This window comes from Nicotiana attenuata, unplaced genomic scaffold (assembly GCF_001879085.1).
Source record: "Nicotiana attenuata strain UT unplaced genomic scaffold, NIATTr2, whole genome shotgun sequence".
NCBI lineage: Eukaryota > Viridiplantae > Streptophyta > Magnoliopsida > Solanales > Solanaceae > Nicotiana > Nicotiana attenuata.
The window spans coordinates 13493-39672 of record NW_017673763.1 but is presented as its reverse complement, the minus strand read 5'-3'; the positions used below and the strand labels follow the sequence as shown (position 1 = coordinate 39672).

The 26180-nt window shown below is 34.7% G+C and overlaps 4 protein-coding genes across 4 annotated transcripts in view; 2 read left to right on the top strand and 2 right to left on the bottom strand.

Annotated features, from left to right (window-relative positions):
• The window catches only part of LOC109217213 (type III polyketide synthase B), a 2878-nt gene extending 750 nt beyond the window's left edge, over positions 1 to 2128 (top strand). The window contains exons 2-3 of the mRNA XM_019381439.1: positions 296 to 887; positions 1581 to 2128. Of these exons, the coding sequence (XP_019236984.1) occupies positions 296 to 887; positions 1581 to 1983 (995 nt within the window). The 3' untranslated portion in view covers positions 1984 to 2128. The remainder of the gene's footprint in view (positions 1 to 295; positions 888 to 1580) is intronic.
• Positions 2129 to 3185: 1057 nt separating this feature from the next.
• Positions 3186 to 5576, bottom strand: LOC109217209 (snakin-2). The gene is made up of 3 exons (XM_019381432.1): positions 5432 to 5576; positions 4940 to 4985; positions 3186 to 3601 (listed from the first exon to the last, which is right to left on the bottom strand). The coding sequence occupies exons 1-3, from the start codon at positions 5516 to 5518 to the stop codon at positions 3420 to 3422; spliced, it is 315 nt and encodes a 104-aa protein (XP_019236977.1). The 5' UTR covers positions 5519 to 5576; the 3' UTR covers positions 3186 to 3419.
• Positions 5577 to 9964: 4388 nt separating this feature from the next.
• LOC109217207 (putative ER lumen protein-retaining receptor C28H8.4) lies at positions 9965 to 15894 on the bottom strand. Its single transcript, XM_019381431.1, has 6 exons — positions 15507 to 15894; positions 14122 to 14321; positions 11372 to 11512; positions 11209 to 11289; positions 10511 to 10635; positions 9965 to 10397 (listed from the first exon to the last, which is right to left on the bottom strand). Exons 1-6 carry the CDS (start codon positions 15727 to 15729, stop codon positions 10349 to 10351), a joined length of 819 nt encoding a protein of 272 aa, XP_019236976.1. The 5' UTR covers positions 15730 to 15894; the 3' UTR covers positions 9965 to 10348.
• Positions 15895 to 21202: 5308 nt separating this feature from the next.
• On the top strand, positions 21203 to 21916 carry LOC109217206. The gene has a single exon (XM_019381430.1). It carries the CDS (start codon positions 21203 to 21205, stop codon positions 21914 to 21916), a length of 714 nt encoding a protein of 237 aa, XP_019236975.1.
• The last annotated feature ends 4264 nt before the right edge of the window (positions 21917 to 26180 follow it).

Below are 26180 nucleotides of genomic sequence, written 5' to 3'. Positions count from 1 at the left end.
TATATGGGCATTAGATTTCCAGTGCTGGGGGAGGTTTCAAATATCACAGGGTTGGAAGAACGGGTGTTGTCTCGTATCGAGCAATCCCCATCTCATGAACTGACTTTCGAGGTTGAGTGAAGCCCAGTGTCCATTTTCTTAACAAAGTCACTGTCTTTGCTCAACCAACCAATACATGTTGAAAATTTAAGAAAAAAATATATACTACTAGTAAGTGCAATATTTTCCGATTTTTACAAATTGGACTATCTGGTTCTTTTCCTTTTTTAAAACTTTTATATTGGAATGTTTGCAGGCAAGACAACAACAGTAAAAACAAGGTACGTGGTTATGTCAGAGGATATCCTAAAGAAGTACCCTGAGCTAACTGTCGAAGGCCTTCCAACAGTAAAACAAAGACTAGACATATGCAATGCAGCAGTTACAGAAATGGCAATTGAAGCCTCACAATGTTGTATTAACAAATGGAGCAGACCAATATCAGACATTACTCACGTAGTATATGTTTCATCAAGTGAAGCTAGATTGCCAGGAGGCGATCTTTATTTAGCAAAAGGACTTGGTTTAAGCCCAGAAACTAAACGAGTTATGTTATATTTTGCTGGCTGTTCTGGTGGAGTCGCGGGCATTCGTGTTGCTAAGGACATTGCTGAGAATAATCCAGGAAGTAGAGTCCTGTTAGCTACCTCTGAGACTACTATAATTGGGTTCAAACCACCAAGTGTTGATAGGCCATATGATTTAGTTGGAGTGGCTCTGTTTGGTGATGGTGCTGGAGCTATGATAATAGGCTCAAACCCGGTTCAGGATATTGAAAGGCCTCTGTTTGAATTGCATACTGCTATTCAGCATTTCTTGCCTAACACAGAAAAGATCATTGATGGCAGGTAAATGCGCGAGTTGGGTCAAAATTAGACGAGTCAAATTAATAAACAGGTCACTACTCAACCAGTCCGACGTTTGTTTAGGTCAAAACTAGTTGGGTCAATGGGTCAAATTACTAAGTCATAACCAAACCCATCTAATATGACCCAGTTTCCCTTCCTTTTCTATTAGTACGCTTTCTGAAAAGGAAAAAAAAAAAGAAGAAAAAGAACATTACTCAGGTAAATGGGCGCGCAGGTAAATGGGCGGGTTGGGTTAAGATTAGACGAGTCAAATTAACAAAAACAGTTCATGACTCAACCAGTTCAATGTTTGTTTAGGTCAAAATGAGTTGGGTCGTAATGGGTCAAAATTACGATCATAACCTAACTAAACCCATCTAATATGACGTTTCCCTTCCTTTTCTATTAGTATGCTTTTTGAAATTAAAATAATAAAGAACAATTGAAAACTAACATATTTTTCTTAAATTATTAGCCTAAGTTCCTCTATATTTACTTAATTCTGGATCTCCATATTTGATTTTGTATTTCGATTTGTCGAGTTACATTATTTTGCCTTATTTTTTCCAATAGTTTGATGAGTTATTTCATGTTCAACTATTGAGTCAAATCAACGAACAGAGTAATAATCCAACCAATCCAACCCGTTTAAAGTTGGACTGGTTGCTAAAACACGAATTTATTTTTCCGCAGACTTACTGAAGAGGGAATTAGTTTCAAGCTTGAAAGAGAACTACCCCAGATAATTGAAGACAATATTGAGGATTTTTGTGACAAGTTAATTAGTATTACAGGATACAATAATAGAGAATACAACAAGCTATTTTGGGCAGTTCATCCAGGTGGTCCTGCTATTTTAAACAGGCTAGAAAAAAGGCTGGAATTATCTCCTGATAAATTGAGTGCAAGCAGAAGAGCATTGGCTGATTATGGAAATGCAAGTAGTAATACTATTGTTTATGTGTTGGAGTATATGTTAGAGGAAAATAAAGACAAGAAGAAAGAAAATCAACAAGATTCTGATTGGGGATTGATACTTGCATTTGGTCCTGGGATCACATTTGAGGGTATTCTCACAAAGAATCTCACCGTTTGAACTGTACGCCACTGGCCCTCGGAAATTTTTCGATTGTCAAAAAAATAAGCAAAAAGGAATATGACCATTTGAATATGTTAAAGAGTACTCAATTTATAGTTCTTATTGTTGAAGCTTTTTGTTTATTGTCTAGTCCATAATACAATTTGATCAAGAGGAAAGAAGTCTCTCCAAGACAAAAAGGATGATATTTTGATCTAAATTTGATTTCATTCATAAATTGTTTATGGAAAATTAAATAGTACTACGTCGTAAAACAAATCTTTATTGACTCCAATTTTAAAGCTAAGATTAGTATTAAAGTAAGTTTTGACTTTTGACCTCCTCGCATGTACTGATTCCTTTGAGGTTTTTATTACTCACTCCCTCTCAAATTATCTGTCGTGGTTTCTAAAAATAGTTGTGTCAAATTATTTGTCATTTTAGAAATTCAAAAGTAAATTAATTAATTTTTTTCGTATTCTACCCTTAATAATAATTGTTCTTGAAGACTACAAATACCTTAATTATGAGTAAGTATTAAATGAAAAGAGATTATATCTTACTCCCTCCGGTCCACAATAAGTGATCAATTTGCATTTTTATTTTGGTCCAAAATAAGTGTCTATTTATATAAACAAGAAAATATTCAATTTGTTTTTCCAAAATTAACCTTATGTATGTATCCCTAAAAAGTCTTTTACTCCTCACATTAACTATGCTGCAACATTTAATTAAGGGTAGTTTAGTCCCACTAACTATTTTTGTCTAGAATTTAGTATTTCCTTAATGGGTGTGTCCAAGACAAATTGACCACTTATTGTGGACCAGAGGGAGTAAGACATAAATAAATGTAAAATAATCAAAAATCTTTTCTATTTAATATTTTCTTGAGGCGCATGTAAAAGAGAAACACGACAGACAGTGGCAAACTTACGTTTTCAAGTATGGGTGCTGAAGCACCCATTGACTTTGGCCAAATTGTGTTATCTATTCATAGATAATACTTAAAATTTTGAATAATTGACCATGAACACCCACTATGATCATATTTGATCATTGTAAATTTACGCTAAAATTAGTGAAGCACCCACGACCTATAAATTCTGGATCTGCCACTGACGACAAATAATTTGAGATGGAGGGTGTATTAGTAATAAATGTCCACATTTATACGTACTCTGCTTGGATGGTTGTATGTGAAAAAGAAACTTCCTTAATTAGAGAATATCAAAAACTTATACACAAACTTCATTTATTCCACATCTCATATAATACAAACAAGAATACAAAGCATTACAAATGTATTAACTCACAAAGAGGAGAGGACACAATTCCTCAAAAAGAAAAGACACAAAAAGAAATATCGTAAAGACATTTACTACATTTTGTTTATTGATACAATATGGACAGGACCATATAGTATAGTCTGAGATAACAATAATAGGCAGAGAATTTTAAGGGCATTTGCGTCTGTTGCCGTGAGTAGTCATATTGGCATAACAAGGGCAAGTTTCAGTGTTGCCAGAAGTGCCAGGAGGAACACAGTTGCATCTTGCACAACATGTTCCACATGCTCTATTACACAATCTTGGCCTTGATGATAAACGGCACCTTGCTTTACATGCTCCCCCACAATCTTTACACACACACACACAAGAAGCCCATTAATAAAGAATGTAATTACTGGATACGTAAAAATAGCACGGTCTAGCCAGTTTTTGGACTGGTCATTCAAAAATAGCCAGCATTTACCAAGTCAATAAAAAATAGCCACTATTTTGCTGCAACAGAGACCGGTCCAGCATAATATACTGGAGTTCGGTGCACCTGTGTATGGACTTCCAGCATATTATGCTGGAAGTCCAACACACGGAAAGTTCCAGCATAATATACTGGAGATTCGAGCACTTGTGTATGAACTTCCAGCATATTATACTGGACCGGTATACTTTGTTGAAACTCCAGTATATTATGCTGGAGTTCTAGTGTACTTATGCTGGAACTCCATCATATTATGTTGGAGTTCCAGCATACTTATCCTGGAACTCCAGTATAATATGCTGGAGTTCAAGTATACTTATGCTGGAACTCCAGCATAATATACTGGCGTATTTTCCGGGTTTTGAAGAGTGTTTTCGCTCAGATTTATCTTTACATGAAAAGTGACTAAATTTCGATTACTTTTCAAACTGGGCTATTTTTGAACGACCACTTGTAAATCTGGCTATTTTTGAATTTCTCCCACTGGATACTGATAGTGTATAGATTTTTATAGGAAAAATGACACTGTATAGCCGCTCTCAAAATAATAGTCGAAAAAATGTACATTTTTTTGTATATATATACATTCTGTATGTTATATACAAAAATTATATAAATTTTATATATTTTTTCGGCTACCGAATATAATTAATTTCTAGTAGAGGCTAAAAATGAAAAAAGTCCACTTTTATATTATCTGGTTAAAATGACCTACAATAACATGCAAATAACATACTATAGACAGTTAAAAAACGAAAAGTCCAAAAATATACATTATTAGTGTGTATATGTTGAATCCTTTCTTATAACAAAAAACAAGATAGGATAGTCAATTAAAAGAAGAAAAGTTAATACACCGATGGAATAAATGATATTTGCATAATCATGTCTGAGATTGTAACCTGAAAAAAATGGTGAGTAACATGCTAAAACCGGTTAAATGCTTTAAGAGTGTAAAAAGAAATTTATTTACACACGATCAATGAATAAAAGATAAATCCTTTTAAAGAATTAAATAAAACAAAAAGTTTCTTTTGTCAGTTTTATGTAACTTTGAACAATTTGGTTTTTTCAATAGGTAATAAACAAAGCCAAAAGAAACAGGACAGAACATACACGACCCCAAAAAAAAAAAGTGTATAAAGAAATTAAAAAAAGTGACAAAATTTTGTATGGCATCAGAGAGAAATTAAAGTTGTAAAGGATAGCATACCGATTTTCTTGTAGGAATAAGCGGCTTCAGAAATGGCATTGCTAGTCTGCAAAAATAAATACATCATCAGCGGGATTGGCGGATTCAGGATTTAAACCCTATGAGTTCAGTTTTTAAGATTTTTAGCATTGAACTCATTATATTTTTAAAGTTATGGGTTCAAATATACTATTTATTGCAATTTTAGTAAATTTTACACATAAATTTATGTACCGCATTGAAAATTAAAAGTTTAGTTGAACCCGTCACCTTATCACCTATACGCTACATGCGCCTCTGTCTTGAAATTACGAAAGTAATACTTACTTACTTATGTAGCAAGGAAAATTTAGTATTTTCTTATGGTTAAAAAAAAGTGTATAGGTCGATGAAATTTGACTTCGAATTGTGACCTCTTGACTATTAAATTATCCCGTAATATAGATGGTCAACCAAATTTGATATTACTAGGTTTTGAAGTAATTAACCTAAGGAATTAATAAAAATACTCACCACTTGATCAGTATGAATGGATTGGACTTCACCGAGGAGAAGCAAGCAGAGAACTAATGAAACAAAGAGAGTTTTAGAAATGGCCATTGGAAGTAATGGATATTTGTTTAAAGCTTATTATTTTAGTGTGACTTGAGAAGGAAGACCAATGAGGTATTTATAGGCAAGTAAGAAGTGTGTAGGTCCATCCGAGGACAAATAGAATAGAAACACCCAAAAATTTTAAATTAAAGCAAAAGGAATAAAGGAAAGTATGTGGAGCCCGGGTGGACGTTTGGGCAGTTCGTATTGAATATAAAAATTTCGGTTTAGATTTTCGATTTTCAGATTGAAGAAATGACAATCCAAATACAATCCAAATAAGTTCAGATTGAATCAGATTTTTTAAGTTTGATTCCGGATTAATCGGTTTGGATATTTTGGATTTTCGGTTTTGAGCTTATAAGTTGAGATATTTCTTCTTTTGACAAAAATAAATATCCAAATGAAGTACTCATGTTAAATTGCTTGAAAAGTTCCTCATTCTCACCGTAATCATCCAAATAAAGTATTCAAGTAAAGAAATTATTATCAAGGAAATGCAACAGAGACATTAATACGACCGATAAAAAGTAGCAATAGTAAAATCATGTCCAAATAGAAAATATTCTGATAGTAACTTAGTAATTAATATTGAATATATGAAATAATATCTAATAGGTAGGGTATTGAACTTATTATTATTTGCATATGGATAAAGGACTAAATATAAAGTATAAAACTTTTGGATTTTTGGATATCTGAAAACCCGAAGTACCAAATCCAATATCCAATCCGAAATCCAAAATTTTAAAAATTAAATCCAAAATCCAATCCGAAAATCCAAACGAAACTTCAAAAAATTCGAATTTCGGTTAGAATTTTGGGTTCTATGCCCACCCCTACGTGGAGGAATAGCATGCATGCGAATAATTTAGGTACGTAAAGCTTAACTGTAGTAGGTAACTACGCTATAGTATATTAATTAAATAGAGAAGGAATAATAATTGCTCCCTTGTCTTTGAATATATTTGCAAAACATTAATTTATGCAAAATATTTAATAACTTTAATCATGAAAATATTAATATCTCATTTAATTAACACGTACTCTCTCCGGTCCAAAATAAGTAATTTTTTGGCATTTTTCTTGTGGTCCAAAATAAGTGATTTTTTCAGATTTCAAGAATGAATTAATTATTTTTTTCCTACATTGTCCTTGAAGGAAATGGTGTTGGAATATGTGTTAGGAGTGTTTATGTGAGATAGTAAAGGTTAATATGGTCAATTTTATTGCTAATTAATGCTAAAAGGTGAATTTTTTAATTTGTGTGAAAACATCCGAAAAATCACTTATTTTGGACCGGAGGGAGTAACTAACTAATTGGAACAGTATAAGTATATTTGAAAAAAAAAAGGGAAATGACAAACTGTTTGGAGGAAGTAAAATTTAACAGCCTAGTCAGAGAGTCTGGAATTATTAGTACACTTCCCAAAGTGTGTATAATTGCTGTAGTAGGGGGACAAAGCTAACATATAAAGTCTCAGACGTTTCATTACATGAATTAATTAAAACAAGTTGAGTTCTATTTAATTATATTATCCGTTGCCAGAAAAGAACTCGAGATTCTTACGAATAAGCGCAAATAATATACTAATGACACTCTTTTGTGATAATAAGTACGAATTTACAATAAGTATGTGTTTTCTTATAAAATATCAGCTACATATACATAATTGAGAAAATAAAATGGAGAAAATGACACTGATAGCCGCACTCAAAATATTAGCCGAAAAATGTATATTATATATATATATATATATATACACACACACACATTATATATGTTATATACAAATTTTATATACTTTTTCGGCTACCAAATATAAATAGTTTCTGACAAGGGCTAAAAATGATAATACCCCTACATAATTCGAGTTAAAGATAATACTAGAAGTCAATTATTTGTTCAATCCTCCCGGGCGGAGCTAGTAGCCTGGCTATAAGTTCGGGTGAATTTAGTAGTTTTTGCTCAAATAGTGTACTTGTATTAAAAAGTTCAATAAATATATACAAATATTAAATTTAAAACTCAGTTATCAATACTTGAAGTCATTTTAAAATTCAAAACCAATAAGATTGAAATTCTGACTCCGCCTTCCTCCGGGAGGGATACTTCTATTTTTTGAACTGATAAGACAGATAAGTAATGTGCAGTTTAAAGTTCAATCAATCTCCTCATTACCGAAATAGGGAATCCATCTTAATCCTTAAGAACATCAATAATAAAGCTATATGACCACAAAAGAGGTTTTTTTTTTTTAATAAAACGCGTTTGGACCAGTAGTTGAAGTTGAGCAAAGCATCAAATAATTATATTTAGGAGTTTGGTCCATTCAAAAAATTTGTAAAGGTGCATAATAGAAGATAAGAGCATGATTTGGAAGTCAAAAGTTAACATCTTATAACAACTACTACTATGAATGCTACTTCCTTTTTTGTTGTGTAATGTGATTACTATTGAATGAGTTAAGACAACAGCTAGCATCTTGTTGCACTACAGCTGTTTGTATTCTGGAACTCTCTTTTTCCAAAAGGATTACCACAAAAAATTATATTTAAATTTTAGCTCTTGGATTTGGAAAAAAATAACATGTTGGACACTTTCTAGACGCACGATTAATAAGAACATTGGAAGGCAACAAAAAGTAAAAAAGGACAAAAATTAATGAAAAAGATTTTTACGTCAATAATACTCCTATCACTTTCGTCTTCAAATCATGCACATACTTATCGTGTTACAAAAAATCATGCACAAACTTAAGAATATTCGGAAAATACTTGAGTCAATTTTGACCAAGTGATTTTTTTTATGTAGCCCACGAGTGGTATATAAAAAACAACTCTCTGTTTTATTTTTGGCATTTCACCAACGGGGAAGCTGATTATAAATATTTCAAGATGTTAGGACCGAGTTGGTTCCGATGCAACAGTCCACAAGTCTAAGAGCCCGTTTGGATTGGATTATTTTAAGTGCTTTTAAGCCAAAATAACTTTTAAGTCATTTTGTAGTGTTTGAATAAAGTAAAAAAGTACTTTTAAGCACTTATTTTTAAGCTAAAACGACAAAAACAAGCAAAAAGCCAAAAGCTAGAAATCCTAACTTATGGCTTAAAAGCTACTTAAAATAAGCCCATCCAAACGGGCTCTAAGTTAGGGTTGTACATAGACCGAGTTAGTTCGATTTTTATCAAAAACTAAACCAAACCAACTATATCGGTTTGGATTGTTTCGATTTTGTCGCGTTTTTCCGATTTTTTTTGTTACATAAATATTTTTCGATCTTACTTTGTTTAAGTTATAAGATAAAATTTTGATAAATCAATATATGTTTAGTAAAAATTAAAAAATTGACAAACATATGATCTATTAAAATATTCTTACGGGAGATTTTTTAGGAACACATGATAGCTATTTTCTTAGTTGTCTAAGAGTAATTTTTCGTTAATATACAATTTCAAAGCTAACCGAATTTAAAAATTAAACATATAAATCAAGTTGATACCTAAATAATAAGAAATCTTAATTTTATATTCTATTTAATTTTAAATTATCAAAATATCATTTCAAATTGAAAAAAGATATAAGAAATTTTGACATACGAGTATGGAAGAATAAAGAGGTGATTGACGCATTTCAGTAACACTTGATAAGAAAGTGATACAATCCATTATTTATAGTAAATAAAAATAAATGCACTTCATAATTCTATTAAATATTACATCCCATGAGAGGATCTCAAATACCACTACATTTTTTAGAGAAAAATCAATATAAAGTCTTAAAAATATATATAAAAAATATTATATATTTATATGTCGGTTTGGTTAGAGTATTTTTCCTCAATACCAAACCTACTCGGATTTTTTAATCGGTTTAGTTTGACTTTTCGATTTTGTGCGGTTTTCCGATTCGATTTGACCACCCCTAAGTCTAAGTAACCTGAAGGATAAAGAGGGACAACATATGTTATCAAGAGAAAGAGCTGGAAGAAAAAAAAAGGATAATTTCAAACTTCTGATATGCTAAAACACCAACCAAACGTCTACAATAAAATGAAGGGCGAGGCCAGCCTAGCGGTCAATGAAATGTCGAAACTGTGTGAAACCAAAGTTACAAACAAAGACAGTGATTTATTCTCATATGCAAGCAGACCACCTCATCAAAAAAGGAAAAAATAAAAATAAAGGACCAAGAATCCAGAAGACCGAAAACCAGGTATACCTCTCATTTTCAACAAAAGCAGATGATTGCCTGAGGGGCCAATAGAAATGAAAGTTACATTATCTTTGTGGTGGAGTGAGTGGTAGATCGATTGTTGCATATCCATTCAGAAAAAATGAGTCACAAGTTCGTACAAATGAAAGCCTCTGACTGGAAGGTACAAACTCTTATTCCCTTGCAATATGACCATCCCGAAAGGGAAAGGGGGGAGGGGTGGGGTACGTCCAGTTGTCCAACAAACAGAAACAATTGTATTGGAATCAGAATCATTAATCATTCATCGTGGTACATTAGTACATAAGTACAAAAATGAGTACATATCTGAAAGCCATATGATGTTAGTGCTAACTGTGCTAACAAAGTAAAGTAATCTAGGATTGAGAGAAAACCAACTGCTTAATTTTAAGACGATGCTAACTGCTAAAAAAGTAAAGTATAATCTAGGATTACCAGAAAATATTTCAGATAATACTAACTTCACAGACCACCGCACTCTTGATTTTATGCCTGGAGAGCCCTAGACCAGATTTTGACCTAGTAGAGAGACCAAAGGTAAGTAAAAGGAAGGGAACAAACGTATGTGAAATTTCTGTCCATGACTAGCACAATCATCAGTTACACTACTCCAGAAGGAAGGCGCATGACCAGCTGTCCACCGAAAACACTGCAATAAATTTAAAATGTGCAAGATGTCATAGTCAATACAGCTTTGTGAAAAGCAAATGAGGAGGAAAGCCAGAGGATAAGAAACAAATTGACATGCAGAGCATTTTCAACCTTTTAACATAGTAGTAACAGAAGTCTGCTAAGATAAAGGTTTGAACAATTTCGGATATAAGAACCATTGAAGGCCATAGACCATGACCCAATGCTACCAGCAGATGACCGCGACTGTCCAAGACCTGACACAAAGCCAAGAAGAAATAAGAAGGTTATCACAACTGTAGAGCATGGGTGTACAAATGAATCTGGAGAGTAAGAGAACTCAAATACTCCTTAAATACTAGTAATAGCAAAGTTTATAATGCCAACAAGATGCTACTATGTGAATATTTGACCAACCAATACATATTCCTGCATTGACAACTTATCATACATCAAAATCTTGATCAACCAATTGAAAAATAATTGAAACATTCTTAATGAATTCCACACAACATAGTGAGTACTCGGTATGACAACAAAGCAATTATATGCCTGCCTAACTAAAGGTATTCCATACAGTACCCCTAAGCTAAGCCAATTAGGCAGTTAATTAAAAAACAAAAGATAAAATCAGAGCATCATATCAGCTAGTTAATTTTCTTCAAAGTAAACCATGCTGGGTAAAATCATAAAACGCAGCTCCATCCAGGAAATATGAATGACATTTTCACATAAAGTTATCTGACAAATTATGATTTTTTTGAGAAATAAGTTATCTGACAAGTTTTGATGTCCAAATACTTCACAAACTGAGAGTTTGCAAATCAAACCTGGAGAACCCAGTGAGCACAGCTTAAGAACCTTGCAACACCCAATGCAAATACATAATGAGCTGTGAATGGTTCAACTATCTGTACACAAAACATCAAAGCGGTTGTCAAAGGAAAGCAAAGGCAGTAGATTCTAGTTCCACAGCACAAAATGCAATTATACCTTAGTGTTTTGCATGACACGAAGTTGAGGTAGCACAGAAACTGCCTCCAAGTAAACACAGAAAGCCCAGAAGACTCTATTAACGAAGAGATGTGATGTAGATGGATGAATTAATAAAGCTAAGGCAGCACAAGGGATCACCTGCAAAAATATTGAAGAAATAAAAGATATATGCATTCTTCTCAAAAGAAAATAGAAAAAACTCTGCAGAGGGTGGCATTACAAGAGTCATGCAAACAAAATTAATACAAAAAACAAGGAGACGTAATGAAACCAGCCGCTTGAATGAATCAAAGACACTTCACAATCTTGAAATGAAGATAAAACTGAAAGCCACACAGACCCCATTCAGAGTCCACAGAAAATTATTTGCAAAGCGATTCTTAATCCCCAATGCCAAAGATATATTGGTCCGAAGGGTAGCTTCTATAGCCATGGCAAGATAGAAGTCTCTGGTCACTTCAGTAACATGGCATTGCTAGACTGACAAAATAATCTATGAATAAATTACTACTTCGAAATGCTTACTAGAAAATAGGTTGTACTCCCTAGATGCCACTTTATTTTACACCATTTGATTGGGCACTGAGTCTAAGCTTTCGAATTTGACTTGTGTTATATAAGTAATAGTGGAAGAAAAACTATTATTTTAAAGGTTGAAAAAATAGTTTGATAGAGGAAACATGGCATCAAAGTCTAAAGTCTGTATCTAATCTAACAAAAGTTGTATATAAAATAAGATATTTAGTGGAATAGTGTCGAAACTTTAAAAAATAGAAGAATACCATAAAAACGGGGCAGAGAGATTAGAAGATATGCTGGTATCAAATACCAACATTGGATAGCACTTGAGGTTTGAGTGTGAGTTCAATAACGCTTTAGCTTTCATCTATCAAAAGGAACATAAGATTAATAAATTTATGAAGTGGATAACTAAATTAGTTAGTAAATAGAGAACTGCAGCTGGTAACAACTAAATGTGTTTCAGTTCTGAGGCTCCTGAAGGAAGAACTGTGTTTTGTACTTTTGGTTACTGTTATATTACCAAGAAAGGTGCTTTATTACTGAATTTGATTTGCCCTACTGAAAGTAATAAATAAATAAAGAAAATAGAAAACAAGGAAAAGTTATAACAAGATGATCAGCCCATTCATTTTTGCCTTTACCTTCTTCTGTTGTGGGAGCAGAGGTTACTAGGAGGGGGCTAAGCTATCTGTAACTAGAGATACACCCAAATGACTAAGATATTTCAATAGATTGTTTCTTCACACGAATTCCAAACACAGCGAACCATTTTAAGTTCATTAAATATGATAATTAGACATAAATTGTATTTCTTTATTTCTTCCAATAGATACAATAAAATTCTTTTTCCTCTAATCTTCACGTCTAATCAAATTGATTGAACAATTTTCATTATCTTAAGACCCCTAATAATACCGATCCTGATAACTTAATACAAAAAGTTTTGACATATTTCATGCTTAAGAGGATCTTGCCTAAGCAAGAACCTAATGCGAGCTAGTTCTTTGCTTCATATGTCAAATATATTGAAAGTGAATGCACATTATATTGAAAATAATCACACCTGATAAGAAAATATCATCGGATCCACACTATACGCAACTATGATGTTAAAATGAGCAAAATCTATTTATTATATCCTGGATATTTTAGATGAAAACATAGTATAGCTTTGTTATTACAACAATAGCGGATTCCTATAAATTACATTAGTTTTGAATAGACCGAAAGAACGACAAATATTACTAAACTCAAAATATGTAAAAGTTAATACTTGCACATTTTTCAGATTAAATAGAAAGTAGGTCAAACAACTCTTAAAATGTTCAACCTTTTATTTCTCAGAAAGTTTAAAGACGCATCTAAATGTTATCCTTCATTACTTGAGAGTTGGGACAGTATATGTACATCTTGCTAATAGCATAAAAGAGACAGTGCCTACGTCCTGGTAATCCTTTTAGACTTTGGCATTCTACAGTTTTCAATAACTATCCCATCATTTTCCAGCAACCAATTCATATCATAAAACAGTGCATAGAAGAGTGAGTAGAATAAAATATTCAGAGCAAAATAACCTTGCATCTATAACTTAGTATCATTTTCATACAATGAACAAATTACTAATTATGACAAAGTAGTGCAAACATCACCAGCGACTTCTTATTTTATGCACAAAAAATAAATTCAACATCAGATTGAACCAGAATCTACTTTTGTATGGCGAAAACAAAAGACACTAAATCAATTTTTGGAAATAGCATTGCAGGTGATGAGACCAAGAGCATGATACTGTTAGTTGGGCATACTAAATTTATACTTTTGAATTGCATGAAAGGATGAGTAAGTTGTATATCAGCTTTTATCCACAGCAAAAACTTGTCATTTGTCAAGATCTTTTTTTGTTTACATCTGTAAAACTGGATTTTTCAACACTAGCAGTTCCTGGTGAGAGTTGTATATATCATGGACTGTTAAATCAACCATAGACCTTTACATCAAGGTATAGACTTCTGAAGCCATAATAACTCATATTTGCCTCGTTACACGCATGTATATATAGCTATGCACACACATACATAAACACACTATTAACATGTCAAAACCAGGTACCACGTATCTTTCTTTGAGACGAAGATGCCAAATGAGAAACTAGCCCCAATGACACAACTAAGTACAACTTAACAAGAAAATTGAAAAAAGGTATGCATAAGGTGTTTGTGACTTACCACGTAGTAGATTAAAAAATTATCCTTGTCCTCCATGTAACTTGATTTAAGCTTAAAACGGATCATATAAATAACCCACAAGGTAGTAGCCAATGTAGCTAAATCAAGTAAAGTGTGTATATCATATTCCATGACGAAACTGCAATACAGTCTAACAGCCAAAAACATAGCAGTAAGCTCCTGGGATTTGAGTGAAAGCCCTGCAACAATATACAACAGAGTTACAAATTACTATTGTTGCTTATGGAATATGCAGTCAGAAAAAACTGAGGCAAGGATTGAAACAGAAATAAAAGGCAAAGTTCCCAAAACAAATGTTCCAGTTTCCACATCTGAAACCGAGAAAAAGATCCCTATTGCATGCATCTAAGGAAGAAAGAGGAAGATGAAAAGAAAAACTTAAAACCAAATTTAACAAATCCCATAAAAATGTGGAAAGCAGTAAACGAATAACAAAAGGTTCAATGTTAAACTATCTCCAGTCTGCCTTTTACTTCCACAGTCTCATATTTTTACTTGTTTCCAATTAATGTTTTTTTTAAAAGAACTTTAAGCATGCGCATAAAATAGTTTAAGCATGTTTACTAGTCCTTAGAGAAACCATAACCAGCACGAGCTCCAAAAAATCAAGCAAGTGCTCTGGCTCTTATTCACCGTGACCTCTCTGATCTAAAATTGTTAGCCACGAGAAAAGGACTGCTTTATATATCTGAAGATACTCCTTATGACTAATGTTTGTAATGAAAAAGAAAAAACCCTAGCAAGTTGTTGGCCACTTCATCTAAACTCACAAGAATGGTTGAATTCTTTAAGAACAGAGGAACCTATAGGCAAAGTTAACATAGGTGTGTGTCACACTGCTTAATGTTCCATCTAGAAAACTGTTGCATCATAAATTTCATCAGTCACATTCAACAATGGCAGCTCGATGCACGAAGGATCATACTATCATCCAAAGGTGTTATGTAGGTAGCCTACCCTGACGCAAAGCATCTATGACATGACAGATTTCACAACCCGAACCTGTGACCTATATAGGTCAAGGAGACAACTTTACCGTACCTCGAGGCTACCCTTCATTCATAACTCAACAAAATCAACATCCCCTCAAACACCATCCCACTCTTCAAATCCATAAAAAAGAACTGTTAATCTGCAATTGCACCTAGTGACGATCTGTTATCCAAATTATTAAGCAACGATCTCTAGATTACTTCAATTCCTAAGTCAAATCAACAAACAAAATCCTAGAATTCATCAACAGCTGAACCAAAAAAAATTATTAGATCTTTCAAAATTCAGGCAAACGAAGCAATCTTTTGACAATTAAACAACGGGTAACATTTACACAATTGGTAAATAAAGGGAGGAAGGAATTTAATTACCGGCACAAGTTTTTTCTTTCATGAGCTTATAGATGAGAACGGAGATTCCAATGGAGTGAACAGCCTCGGCGGCGACGAAGAGGTTATCGTGATCGTGAACGATGACGCGTAGGAGAACAAGCGCCGCCATGCCGGTGATGACCGCCAGAAAAGCCTTCACCTTTGGCGGTTGCCGGCGGACCCATGTCGACACGGCGTGGATCGGCCTCCGTGTCGTCCTCATGCTGCTTGTTTTTTCTTTTCTCGATTTGCGGATGGATATGCCTAAAATTCGATAATGAAATTAAACTTTAAGATTGAAAAATACGAGGAGGTGAATACTGGGGAAAATAGAATATGTAGTGAAATAATTCATTAATTAGGAGGAGTCGATCTTGTTGGACACTAACTTATGTAATGTACTAGTATATACCTTGTTAGGGGCTTCGGAAGGATAAAAATTAGGCTACGGGGATGTAAAGAAAAAACGGAAAAAGGTCAAAAATGTCCTTAAGGTATTGAAAATAGTTCAAATATGTCCTCCTTCCACCTGTTGGTCCATAATACCATTAACTTTAATTTTCGAAAATTTTTATTTTGTGCCTCACACAACTAACACTAGTTGTGTGAGACCTCTTTTTTGTCTCACAACTGTGTGGTCCCAGAATTTTGTGGACCCAGATGTGTAAGATATGGGTCCACAAATATGTGAGATAAAAAGAGGCTTTCACACAACTAGTGTAAGTTGTGTGAGGCACAACATAAAATCACTCCTAATTTTCGGACTAAAAACTGCCCCTCCTTCTAACAGAACTATGACATGGCATATGTGGGGCTTTGTATTAAATACGTGGCACTGATTTATTGGAGCACATAAAATATCAGACCCAATACAAATAACCCGACCCATTTAGACTAACCTCAAACGCGAAACCTTTTATCTCAAACCTACTTTCCATCTGAAAATTGGAAGCCATTGTCACAGAAGGTTGGTTGAAATTCTCTTGCACGATAAAAGAGAGAAAGACATGGTTTAGGAGAATTTAGAGTTACTTCCTTTTAAATTTTTATATTTTTCTTCTCTTTCCTTTTTTTATCTTTTGTTTGAAGTGATTATATTTTTTGTTGTTGATAAATTACAGATACTTCAACTTAGTTTCTGATTTTTATTGCGAAGTATCTTTTGATTATTGGAATATCCAAAAAAAATAGTGAGAGGCTGACAACCCTTGATATAGAGACCCTCTCACTAGATTGAGTGAAAATCAAGTGTAAGTTCGATTCAATAATTTATTTACTCATTCATAGTATTAAACATTTGATCTCTCATATCTATTCATGAATTTTTCTCCGGTATATGTATTCGTAAATTTGTTAAATATAAGCGATTTAATGTAAATTTGGAATGGAGGAAAAATAGGGGAAAACAGTGCTTGGAAGCCATAAAAATGGATAAGGATTCACCATTAATAGCAATAAAAAAAATCTTTATCATCTCCTTAAAACCAAGTTAGCAGAGAAAGAAAACCCCTTGAACCCATAGACATCCATGAAAAGTCTCCATCACCTTTTGAGTGTTGTTTTTCAGAGAGAGAGAGAGAGAAAGAGGATTTGGTTTTGAGGAAGATGAATTTTTTCTCGTGATGGTTTGGTTTTTGGGTTAGTCTTGGGTTATTTATGTTGGGTCTAATATCTTCATGTGTACCAATAAACCAGTGCCACCTATTTGATGAAAACCCCCACATATGCCATGTCATAGTTCTATTAGAAGGAAGGGCATTTGTAGTCCGAAAATTAACGTTAAGGACATTTATGGTCCAATAGGTGAAAGGAGGGTAAATTTGAGCCATTTTTAATACGTTAAGGACATTTTTGACCCTTTTCCGAAGAAAAAATAGAGGTCAACTGAACAATAGCATGAAAAAAAGAAAAAAACTACCATGTGGTGAAATTTTTATTATGGTCTCTTGGTGTTTGAACTACTAGTTAGGGATAGCCCGTGCTGAGCACGGGCCCAATAACATTATGTTGACGTTCGAAATGATGTATTAGGGAGTAGTATATGTTTTAGCTTTAGTGCTATAATTCCTTGTTTGCTAGTGTTTTTCAATTTATGTATAACTAATACTTGTATTAGTTATACACTTTATTTATTATTATTTTTATACATAGCAACCATTGAATTAGCAATACCATAATTTTTCATACAGGGACAACCATAATACTCCACCAACATAGTTCATTGAAAATTGTGGGCAGCTCGTTATATTTGTATCGTCATTGCATAGAACTTGAGTCTAAGACTGATGGTGCAACGAAGTTAATTATAAGCCTATTGACCGGAACATATACATCAATAATAACAAACTTCATAATACAAAGATTTCCAAATTTTAATCACATACGTAGTTTGAGAATTATGTTTGAGATGATAAAATAGAAACATGTTACTTCCTCTTAATTTTTGCCAATATTAAAATCTTTTATTTTGGTAAATATGCACTTCCAATCTTTGACCGGGCTTGGCTTAAGATATAACGGAAAATTAGCAACTACAATATGACCAGATAATTAAAGAATGACAATTGGTGGAATATGGTAATTCACTAGATCAGCAGGAATTTGAAATATGTGTTTTTAATTGTATAGAGCGTGTATTAGTTAATTATTTGTATTATCGACTCAACAAAATATAGAAACTACAACAACAACAACAATAATATAAACCCAATGTAATCTCACAAGTGGGATATGAGGAGGGTAGTATAACGACCCGACGATCGTTTTGAGCTTTAGCGTTCCGTTCAGTGGTTCGAGATTTTGAGTGGTTTCATATTGTGTACTATGACTTGCATGTATGTTCGGATTCAATTTTCGGATGTTTCAAGATTGATTTGGATGAATGATTCTCATTTTAGAAGCTTAAGTTAGAAATATTGACCTATCAAGAACATTAAATAGAGTTAGTTGTTAGTTAGTTAAGAAACTAATTGAGGGGCCTAAGTGTAGACAAAAGAACTTTGAGGGTCATATTATTAGAGGGGTGAGAAAGGCACGTGATTCTGTTATATAGAACAATGCCCTCCACAATTCAGTTGTATCATTCTTCCTCCTCTACCGAAGCAAAAATGCTCTCTTTCTCTTCGTCTCTTCTCTTAATTTCTTCTTCTAGATTTTGTCAGATTTAATTATAGATTCAATTGCATGCTATGAAACTTGATTCAAATAGTATAGATTCGACAAATTGACATGGTATTAGAGCCTCGATTGCTGTAATTGCGCAGATTGGAGTACTGTAGTTGCAGAACTTTAAGCTCAGTCATGGCGACAGATGAGATTGCACAACTACCTCACAATCACCCATTGTTTCTTCGAGATTCAGATGCACGTGGAACAAAATTGATCTCGTTAAAGCTCACATGTCCAGAAAACTATGCCCTATGGAGCAGAGCAATGAGGGTTGCACTGTTAGTGAAGAACAAGTTAGGGTTTGTGGACAGTACATGTGTAAAACGATCGTACAAAGGAGAATTGGAGACACAGTAGGAAAGATGCAATGTTGTTATGGTTTCGTAGTTGAGTAGAATTGTAGCTAGTGAATTGGTGCCTAGCATCATGTATGCTTCTAATGCGAAGAAGGTATGGGATAAGTTTAAAGAGAGATCTGATAAGGATAACTAGACTAGGATCTATCAACTTTGGGCTGAGATTGCAAGTCTAAAGCAAGGAACTGAGCCGGTTACCTCATATTTCTCAAAAATGAAGGATTAATGGGATGAATTGGACATTTTAGCCCTCTTGTGACTGTGAAGAATCGAGGCCCTATGTGGAACATCTAGTGAGTCAAAGATTGTTGCGGTTCCTGGGACTCAATGAGAGCTACAGTCAAGTGAGATCAATGTACTGCAGAGAAGGCCAGTTCTATGAGTTAATCAAGCTTATGCAGTAGTTGTACAAGAGGAGAGTCAAAGAACACTAGGTGTTGTGGAACCAAATAAGGAACCACTGACAATGCTTGCAGGAAGGGGTCAGATGTTCAAAGGCAAGAAACCAGGGCTGATTTGCGAGCATTGTGGTTATAAAGGTCACTTGAAGGAGAATTGCTACAAAATAACAGGCTATCCTCCAGATTTCAAAAGCGAGAAGAAAGGGCAACTAGGTACATATAAACCTTTTGCTAATAATGCTAACACAGATGCAGGTATTGAAACCAGAAATTAGCCACAAGAAAACTATCTCACAGCAGAATAGTACAAATAGTTGGTAAACCTGTTGGAGAAAACTTCACTAGAAGAAAGGAGTGCAGGACCATCAGAGTTAACAAGATCTTCAAACATGGCAGGTATTATTTCATTGATGTCTAATGTATCCAATGTATGTATATATGAATGGATAATAGACTCAGGAGTATCACACCACATAACATTTTGCAAAAATGTATTGGATTCCATTAGACCTATAGATGGACAAAGTAGTTATGGAGTGCAAACACCTATAGGAGATAGATCTGAAATCACACATGCTGGAGATGATACAATCTTAGAGAATCAGAAAATTAAGAATGTTTTATATGTGCTAAGCTTTAAGTTCAACTTGCTCTCAATGTCCAAGCTGACTAAGGACCTATGCTGCTCTGCATGTTTTTTCCCTAATTTTTGTGTATTTCAGGGACTATACAATGGCACGGTGCTGGGGACTGGTAAAGAAGATAGTGGACTTTATATACATAGTAGAGGAGATGTTGTTGTTGCTGGCTCATTTCACAAAGAAGGAGTAACAACCACACTGTGGCATCAAAGGCTAGGATATGTCTCTACACATGAGATGCAACACTTGCCGGATTTGAAGAATAAAGTGAAGCTAGAGATGCAAAAGGACTGTCAAATTTGCCTTTTAGCTAAACAAAGTAGACTTAACTTTCCTATAAGTAATAGTAGTTCAAATTGTGTGTTTCAATTAGTGCATGCTGATGTATGGGGTCCTTACAAGGTAGCAACCTATGATAGAAGAACAATATTTTGTTACTTTGGTTGATGACTATAGTTGATATACCTGGACTTGTTTGCTGAAATCAAAATGTGAAGTTTTTGTTATATTGAAAGATTTCCTTTCCTTGGTAAAAACCCAGTTTGGTGTAATGGTTAAGACATTGACAATAGACAATGGCACAGAGTTTTTCAACAATCAGTGTAGTGAGTTGTTCAATTCACTTGGGATTGTTCATCAAAGTAGTTATCCATATACTCCACAGCAGAATGGAGTAGTGGAAAGGAAACACATGCACATCCCGGATATGGCTAGAGCACTCAAGATTCAAAGTAATATGCCCATCAGATTCTGGTGAGAATGTGTTAGAACAGCAGTATACCTAATCAACAAGATACCCACACAGGTCTTAAATAAACGATCTCCTTATGAATTGCTATATGGTAAACAACCAAGTATAGATCATTTGAGAGTATTTGGTTGTTTATGTTATGCCAGTACCCTACGTAGAGGATATAAGTTTGCTCGTAGAGCAAGAAGGGCAGTAATGATAGGGTATTCAGAGACACAAAAAGGGTACAAACTATTTGATTTAGAATCTAATATTTTCTTTGTCAGCAGGGATGTAACCTTTAGAGAAGATGTTTTTACTTTTCAAGGTGAAGAAGCTTGTCAAGAGGATTTGTTCATTCTTGCACTAGTATACATGAACACTAATGTACCAAGAACATATGGTGATGATGTTCGGAAGTATGAAGGAAGAGGCAATCCCCGCTATTCTCCCTCAACCAAGCCACACAACAACAGAATCATCAGATGCAGATCTGGATGAGTTAGCAGGAGTAAATGCAGATATTCCAATTGCATCAGAAGATGTTGTAGCTAAACCTCTAGCCATTATGGAGGAAACTGAAGCAGATTTGCAAGAGCAGCAAGCAGAAACTCAACAATTGCAGTCATTTGAACCTGTTAACAATACAGAAGCTCCCACTCTTAGGAAATCCACCAGAGGCTCAAAACCAGTAATTTTGCTCAAAGACTATGTTACTGGCTTGAAGCCAACAGGACACATTTCCTATCCAATCTCCAGTTATGTCAACTACACACATTTGCCAGAACACTACCAAGCATATCTCACCAGTTTCTCTGCCCTCACAGAACCAAAGACTTTCTATGAAGCATCTACAGATGACAGATGGATTAAAGCCATGCAAGAAGAAATTCAGGCACTTGAAGCCAATAAAACTTGGGAGATAGTAGAGTTGCCACCAGGAAAGAAAGCAATTGGCTCAAAGTGGGTGTACAAAATTAAATACAAGGCAAATAGTGAGGTTGATAGGTTCAAGGCACGCTTAGTGGCTAAGGGCTATACACAACAGGAAGGTCTTGACTACCATGAGACTTTTCCCCTGTTGCAAAAATGGTCCAGTGAGGACTGTGATTAGCCTTGCAGCCTCTAAAGGTTGGAAATTATTCCAAATGGATGTAAATAATGCATTTCTGCAGGGTGATCTTTATGAGGAGGTATACATGACTTTGCCACAAGGATTCCAAAGGCAGGGGGAGTCTCAGGTTTGCAAGTTACTTAAGTCTCTTTATGGACTCAAGCAGGCATCAAGGCAATGGAATATAAAGTTGACTACTGCTCTTACTGAGGCAGGATACATGCAAAGTGCCTATGATCATTCCTTGTTCACAAAGAAGTCAGGAACAGACTTGGTTATCATCTTAGTATATGTGGATGACTTGATGATTATTGGGAGCAGCAATGATATGATAGATGAAGTTAAAAGGACCTTACATAAGTCTTTCAAACTCAAAGACTTGGGAGAACTAAGGTATTTTTTGGGAATTAAAATTATGAGATCACAAAAAGGCATACTACTGAATCAAATAAAGTACGCACTATAGCTTATATTAGAATTGGGACTCAGCGGTGCAAAGCCTGCAAGTTCACCCCTTGAGCAAAATCAAAAGCATACTACTATTGACTATGATAAGCATGTAGGACTCAAAGGAGATGAGGAGCTGGCAGATATTTGAGGCTATTAGAAGTTGATTGGGAAGTTGATCTATTTGACCATAACCAGGCCTGATATCATCTTTGCAGTACAGGTCCTAAGTCAATTTATGCAACATCCAAAGCAATCACACTTAGAGGCAGCTATGAGAGTGGTGAAATATATAAAAGGGTCACCAGGAAAAGGAATATTATTGAAGAAGGGATCATTAGAAAAGATTTTAGCCTATTGTGATTCTGACTGGGCAGCCTGCCCAAACACCAGAAGATCAGTGACAGGCTATATCATTAAGCTTGGTGAATCACTGATTTCCTGAAAGTCCAAGAAGCAACAGACAGTAAGTAGAAGTTCTGCAGAAGCAGAGTATAGAAGCATGGCAGCTGTTAGTGCAGAATTGGTATGGCTAGTTGGATTGCTGAAGGAATTTGATGTGTCCTTACAGATGCCAGTAAAGGTTTTTTGTGATAGCAAAGCAACTTTACAAATGGCTGCAAATCCAATCTATCATGAGCGGACAAAACATATAGAGATTGATTGCCATTTTGTAAGGGAGAAGATTAAAAATGGATTGATATCCACTCATTATGTCACGACCCATTTTCTGAACAAGATGGGACCAGCACCCGATCACTAAACATGACCGAGCGAACCATCTGCGCTTATCAAATCTATTATAACTTCAAATTTTATATGCCACAAGGCACTACTGCAACCAAATACCTTTAAACAATTTAAATATCTAAAACAAGCCAACTTCAAAACTTTATTTGTAGTAACCAATGAAATACTGCTAAGTTATTATAAAAACATCTGAATCTTAACCCACCGACTGTGTCTATGAAGCCTCTACTGATAAACTGACGCACTGCTTAGGACATGAGATTTCCTGGCCAGTTCTCTAAGTAAACAAAGAAGTAGCTAAATAAAAATGACTCTAAGGAATACTCCACGAACAAAAGCGGAGCTCACCAATAGCACTGGAAGAGAAGGAAGTCCTAACTCCTAGCCTGCTCGCCTGCAAGACCGGTTCCTACGTTGTACTGCAGACCAACGTAGGTTCCCAAAGGAGAACGTCAGTACCATCCATTGTACTCAATAAGTCTCAACAACAGGGGACGAAACTTTAATAACATATACATTACGAGCAAAGATCCTAAATGCATGTAAAACATAAAGCTTATAAGAACAATTCTAAAATAATTGCATAATAGCAGTTTATGAATATTCTTAAAAAAAATTCTTTTCTTTTTATTTCTTATAAAAAAAAAATACTTCACTTTATACTTTGGGAGTTCCAACTATTCTGACTTATTTCTGTCTTAGTCACCGTGTGATCGGCACGGGTTCGATCCAAACCTGATCGAATAGGCTCAATCCACGAGGTGCCACTCACTTCATGGTTCTCAGCGCTCATGTATCATACCTTAGCCTGGCTAAGTAAATTCTCAGCAACGAGACCCTCGGCTTGTGTGCTCCCTACTTTGGCACAAGTAGTTTCAGGAAGTCAACGCCTTGGTCAGGACCCTAGGCCTGGACAATGACCCCTTCTCAGAATAAAGGATACTCCCAAAAAAATCTTTTCTTTCTAAAACTTCTTCTTGTGACATTTCAAGTCTAAATCTTTTATACATACTCTACTGGTATTCTTAAATATAAGGCCTGACATAAGAATGAAATAAACATTCAAAAGTATTTATAAAGATTTTTGCTCCTTCATGAATTTTTAACATGAAAATGGCATATAAGAATAACACAACCATCGATCTAGGCTCCAATTTTTAATCCTAGCAGTCACAACCATCAATCTAGGCTCCAATTTTTCTTGCTTCTTGCATTAATCCTCTTATACTTCAATTTCTTCTGCAACCCACAATATTTCCTCTTGCACGATTCATCCTCACTTCTACTTTTTCTCCATTCGTGAAGTTTTAGAGAACAATGAAGTGATTGTAGACCGGTCAGCCTAAAGACTCTACTTATTACTTAAGAGTTCGAAACTAAAATGTGGTTCTTTTGGACTCAAAGAACCAAAATATGTGTGGAAAAAAACTTGGTGACCATTTTATATATAACGCCCTTTTAAAGGGCGCTATACCTTAATGGCCGTTTGTCCAGTTAAGTATAGCGCCCTTTTAAAAGGTGCTATATGTATAAAACCTTTTTGAAAGGCTCTATATATATTATGTGGGCCCACCAATCATTCTTCTAGGCTTAGCTGGCTAGTTTAATTTGGCAATCAGGTTTCATGTACTAGTGGAACTTCCTAAGTTTATGATCCACATGCTAGTTTTAATGTAACAGTACGTTCTTTGAACTTTTGGAAATAGATTAGTAAACGAAAAATTATTGCTTGCAGATCTCACTGCCTCTAGAACTCTTCTATTAACTTTGATCTTGATTTTTGTATGGCGCATTCTGCACAATCTAGGAGAGAGTTGGACAGTTTGCAAATATTTAACATAGCAATTAAGGTTTTTTTTTGAAGGTCTGCTAACATCTGGATCTAATAGCTTTTCCGCTAATTGCTGATGATTTACATGCATCTATGGCTGTAAGTTTTGAGCCTTATTTGACTTTGACGAGACACATCGAATGTAATTTGTTAATTTGTGTTCTAAAGCTTAATTGTTTCAAATATACAACGGCAAAGGACCAAATATACCCCTATACTTTCCAAAATAGTCTAAGAATACCTCTCGTTATACTATTGGATTATCTATACTGTTGGCCCAAGTAAAGGTTAGTTTTGAAGACTGACGAAGGAACTCAGGCATGAACCAGGTCCATCCCCTGTGTGCATAGAAACGGGCAGATTCGAGCATGTGGGATGCACGTGAAGGAGATAAGCTTAACTTGGTGTATTTAATATCTCCTGATCGAAAAGGTTGCATAATTGATAAGGAGAATGACTCCTTATTCAAAGAGAACACTATCCAAGATAGAAAAGGAGTTAGAAGTTGAAATCAACTAGAACTCTTCCACCAAGGAAGAGTAGCATTAGAACTCTAGTTATTTCTTCATCTACTAACTCTATAAATTGCAGGATGTTCTCACTTTACAAGTGTTGCACAAACGCAGAAGTTAAACGTGAATTGATATCAAAATAGCAAGGCAATTTTGCAAGCAGTTCGTGTGTGATTCAAGTGTGCAAACCTGAAGCTACATGAACCAGATAGAAGAACTAGTTTCAAGTGTCTGTCTTTTATTCTAGTTCAATTGTAGTAGGTGTTTTCATATTGTACCTTTCAGCTTTATCTAGAGGCAATTGTAATAGGTACTCAGAGTATTCAAGTTGGAGTTAACTTGAAGTTGTTGCAACAGTTAGAGGCTGTGTGCTACAACGGGATTAGAGGTAATCCTTAGGTTTACAAAGAGTTTTGTAAATGCTGTTTTGGCTCAGTGATTTAGTGAAGTGTTGGGGAAAATCCTACTGAGTAGTAGGTCGTGGTTTTTCAACTTTTGAGCCGGGTGCTTTCCACGTAAAAATATTTGTGTTCATTACTTTCTGCATTTATTATTCCGCAACAGCAGTAGAAGGAACACATAGAAGAACCAGGTCCTTCCATAATCAGTTTAAGCGAAATATTGGATACCACACAAATCATCCCCCCCTCTTGTGTGGTATTGAAGTATAAAACATCAATTGGTATCAGAGCGGGTTATCCTTGAAGAGGCTATGTCACGACCC

Bases quoted from the DNA above. Each gene is read 5' to 3' on its own strand.
- LOC109217209 (XM_019381432.1), bottom strand. From the start codon at position 5,518: ATGGCCATTTCTAAAACTCTCTTTGTTTCATTAGTTCTCTGCTTGCTT. The intron at 4,986-5,431 runs GTGAGTATTTTT...TTATTTTTGCAG, and splicing joins CCATTCATACTGATCAAGTG to ACTAGCAATGCCATTTCTGA. The intron at 3,602-4,939 runs GTATGCTATCCT...GTGTGTGTAAAG, and splicing joins TTATTCCTACAAGAAAATCG to ATTGTGGGGGAGCATGTAAA.
- LOC109217207 (XM_019381431.1), bottom strand. From the start codon at position 15,729: ATGAGGACGACACGGAGGCCGATCCACGCCGTGTCGACATGGGTCCGC. The intron at 14,322-15,506 runs GTAATTAAATTC...ATATTGTTGCAG, and splicing joins GAAAGAAAAAACTTGTGCCG to GGCTTTCACTCAAATCCCAG. The intron at 10,398-10,510 runs GTTGAAAATGCT...AATTTATTGCAG, and splicing joins TGTTACTACTATGTTAAAAG to TGTTTTCGGTGGACAGCTGG.
- LOC109217206 (XM_019381430.1), top strand. From the start codon at position 21,203: ATGGTGATGATGTTCGGAAGTATGAAGGAAGAGGCAATCCCCGCTATT.